General features: G+C 45.3%; 1 protein-coding gene across 1 annotated transcript in view; it reads left to right on the top strand.

The window, feature by feature from the left end:
• The window catches only part of GDI2 (GDP dissociation inhibitor 2), a 43,200-nt gene that overhangs the window by 32,543 nt on the left and 6,647 nt on the right, over positions 1-4,010 (top strand). Inside the window, exons 7-8 of the mRNA XM_012664902.1 lie at positions 2,456-2,627; positions 3,870-4,010. Coding sequence (XP_012520356.1) covers positions 2,456-2,627; positions 3,870-4,010 — 313 coding nt within the window. The remainder of the gene's footprint in view (positions 1-2,455; positions 2,628-3,869) is intronic.

Genomic DNA, 4,010 nt, shown 5'->3' with positions numbered 1-4,010 from the left:
TAAAAGGTAAGTATTCTCTATTTATATAGTGTGTGTTAGTGCCTATCTCCCACAGTTTCATTTAAATTTAGTTTTATTTGCTGACCATCCACACAGGTGGAGTTTGGAGCCGTGTTTCTCAAATTTGAATGACATAAATCAGCGTTAGGTTATGGTGCATGTTCTGACTCTGTAGGTCTGCGGAGGCCTCATGTTCTTGAAAGCTGTCAGGTGGTGATGATGATGCTGATCTGTAAACCATACATTGCAAAAAATTCTTTCCCTTTTTACCATCCTGCTTAATTCTCCTGCCGTCTGACACGGTCACTGTCCTCAGCAGTCTCGCAGTGGAGGGTGCACTCAAATACTGCCTCACTATCTGGCCCTGAGATTCTGAAGATCTGAGCTTTATCTTTTTTACCTTGAGCCGTGTGGGAATGTAGAAACCTCCTGGAGGGGATATATTTTCATTGTTTCGATCTTACTGGAAAGGAAGGTTTGAAATCAGATTTTGGTAGCCAACATAAGGGGATAATGACTGAGAAAAAATTCAGGACTGGCCTCGGGCAAAAGAGCCTAATAATAAAGCATGAAGCAAGTTTTTATCTCGGTCCTTGCAATGATCCTAGGAGGCAGATTTTACCTCCAGTTTACAAATGAGGCTCAGACTGAGAGAGCTCTAGAAGGGCACACGACGTGAATGCATGGCTGAGGTGTGGTTGGGACCGAGGCGTTCTGTGCCGACAGCCCTGCGTCTTAACACTGCTGGTGCCGAGTCCCCCTGCTGGGGCTGTTACCTTTGTGTGTTTTATCTCCTAAAATGTTGTTTAATTGGGTCTTTGTGCTTCGAGCCCATGGTGTAGGCAACTTCTTTATAACCCCCTTTCTTCTTGACTCTGTCATAGTGTGATTGGCTAATCTACTTTAAATGAAGTTACAAACCACAAAAGAAATCAGATTTTGTTTGACATATTCATTATAAGATTTTATTAAAGCCAGTTTAATTCCCAGGTATATCAGCAAAAATAGCACCATTTTACCATCCGGGTCCAAAGGACTTCTCCCCAGCCACCTTTTTTAGTATAGTCATGCGTCGCCTACTGATGGGGACGTGTTCCGAGAAGCGCGTCCTTAGGTGATTTTGCTGCGTCAACGTCATAGAGCACACTTACACACACCCAGACGGCACAGCCCGCGGCACTCGAGGCTGTTTGCTGTAGCCTGTTGCTCCTGGGCCGCAAACCTGTGTGGCACGTCACTGTACCAAATGCTGCAGGCCATTGCAACGCAGTGTAAGTGTTGTGTATCTAAACATAGGAAAGCTCCAGTAAAATTATGGTTAGAAGATAAAAAATAATACACCTTTATAGGGCACTTGCCATGAACGGAGCTAGGACGTCGACTGGAAGTTGCTCTGGGTGAGTCGGCGAGCGAGTGGTGGGTGGATGTGAAGGCCTCGGACGTCCCTGTACACTGCGGCAGGCTTTATAAACGCTATGAACTTAGGATACATACACTAAATTCGTAAAAATAAAATTTGTTTTTCTTCAATGATAAATTAACCTTACCTTACTGCAGCTTTTTTTTTTTTTTTTTTAAGAGACAGGGTCTTGCCGACACCCAGGCTGGATTGTAGTGGCGCGATCACAGTTCACTGCAGCCTCGAGTTCCTGGGCTCAGGCCATCCTCCCACCTCAGACTCCTGAGTTGCTGGGACTACAGGCGTGTGCCGTCATACCTGGCTAAGTTTTTCAGTTTTGTAGAGACAGGGGTCTCACTATGTTGCCCAGGCTGGTCTTGAACTCCCGGCCTTTAAGTGATCCTCCTCCCTCGCCTTCCAGAGTAGCTGGGACTATATATGCATGTGCCACCATGCTCCACTATGCACAAAATTTTAAAATTTCATGTAGTCTAATTTGTCTATTTTTTTCTTTTGTTGCCTGTGTCTTTGGTGTCATATCTAAGGAATACAGTGTCCAGAAGCTTTTGCCCTGTTTTCTTCGAAGTGTTGCAGTTTTGAGTATTGCATTTAGGTCTTCGGTTCATTCTGAGTTAATTTTTGTGCACGGCGTTAGGCAAGGCCCAACTTCGTTCTTTTCCATGTGGATATGGTTTTCCCAGGACCATTTGTTGAAAAGATTGTTCTTTTCCCATGGAATGGTCTTGGCATTTGACTTTGGGAGCAAGGGTTTATTTCTGGGCTGTCTCTCCTGTTGCGTTATTCTCGACGTCTGTCCTTGGGCCAGCGCCACTGTTTTGATAACGGTGGCTTTTCAGCAAGCGAGTTCCCCGTATTTGCCGTTCTTTTCTCAGGATTATTTTGGCCTTTCCTGAATTCAATCCCTTGAGATCCAAGGTTAATTTTAGGGTGGATTTTTGACATCTTAACGATATTAAGTCTTCTAGTCCTTGAACACAGGGTGTTTCCAGTTACTTAAGTCAGCTCTGTAAAGCCTTTTTCAACGTTTCGTGACAGATTGCTCGTTGTAAGCAGCTCATCTGCGACCCGAGCTACGTGAAAGACCGGGTGGAGAAAGTGGGCCAGGTGATCCGAGTCATCTGCGTCCTCAGCCATCCCATCAAGAACACCAACGACGCCAACTCCTGCCAGATCATTATTCCGCAGAACCAAGTCAATCGAAAGTCAGGTGAGTTTTGAAGAACAGATGTTTGCAGAATTTTGTAAGATAGATCTGCTTTGTGTTTAATCCCAAATTCTGAATTTTATGTGCTGTAATACAGTGAAGAGACTTCAGTTTACATACGGGAGACAAAATGCGATCCTGGTAGCTCATGCTGCCCCGCAGCACGTGTGGAGGTGACAGATGAGAGTGGGAGGCCTGCCCCCGACTCGTGTCTGTCACCTGGATGGGTTTTCTCATCTGAGCGGGTGGACGGACTGGACCGGGCGAGTGCCGAGTCTCCCTGCTCCAGCGAGCGTGGGTGCCCGTGGAGCTTTAGCGCAGCAGTCGAACCGACTCCACTCTATTTTTGAGGTGATGCCATAGCTGCGTCTATGTCATTATTTGTAAACTTAATACTTAGATGTGAGTCCAGCAGTGTGGCAGAGAACAGCTTTCATTTCTGTGATGAAGACCAGGATGTGGCTCTAAAATGGCAATTCCTAATTTATGTGCTTTAATAAGTTGTTTTCAACCACTAGATGGTCCCATCTTCCTTCCAACTAGAAGCCTTAAATCTTCTATTTACGTAAAACTCAACTTACAAGGGGTCATCAGGTTTTAACGGGATAGGTAAGAGCTACTTATCATTTTTTTCTGTAGAAGAAATCAGATCTCAAAAGATCACCAGCAGAACCAAGGGACTTGGACTTAGTCTTCAAGGGTTCTCAAGCGGGCCCCAGGTCTGTGAGAATCTAAGAAGAATAAAGGGAACCCCGGGGGGTGTTCTGCGCCGGAAGTTACACAATCACTCGGAAGTGTGATTCACGGACAAGCCTCACTGTATCATGCCGACTCGAAAATCGCTTATGTGGATCCTGCAACTTTGTTACTTTAATGGATAAATGAGGGCATCATTACTGAATAAATCATTTCCTAGCTATTCAGAACTTTTCCAAGCGCAAAGTCAAGAGTAGTTAATGCGGTTTTCCAGTTGGCTGTGACACTGCTGGAGAGAGATCTCATTCCAGGATTCAGCAGTTCGCTGCTACATGAATCCTTAATCTCTCACAGGTTAAAATTCCTGTTGCTGAATATTTGTGTAATTTACATACAAGTCTGTCTGCCTCCACTTAGAGCTTAAGCTTAGAAGATGTTACCTGTTCAGAGTGACTAATTCACACCTCACAGTGACACTGGTGAAACTCGTGTGCACCGAGTCCCACACTGACCAGCGCTAGGCAGTGACCTGATGTCGTTTGTTCCTAGATATCTACGTCTGCATGATCTCCTCTGCGCACAACGTGGCCGCACAAGGGAAGTACATCGCCATAGTTAGTACCACCGTGGAAACCAAGGAACCCGAGAAAGAAATCAGACCAGCTTTGGAGCTCTTGGAACCGATTGAAC

The sequence above is a fragment of the Propithecus coquereli genome, unplaced genomic scaffold, assembly GCF_000956105.1.
Source record: "Propithecus coquereli isolate 6110/MARCELLA unplaced genomic scaffold, Pcoq_1.0 Scaffold94, whole genome shotgun sequence".
NCBI lineage: Eukaryota > Metazoa > Chordata > Mammalia > Primates > Indriidae > Propithecus > Propithecus coquereli.
This window is presented reverse-complemented; position numbering and strand designations above follow the sequence as displayed.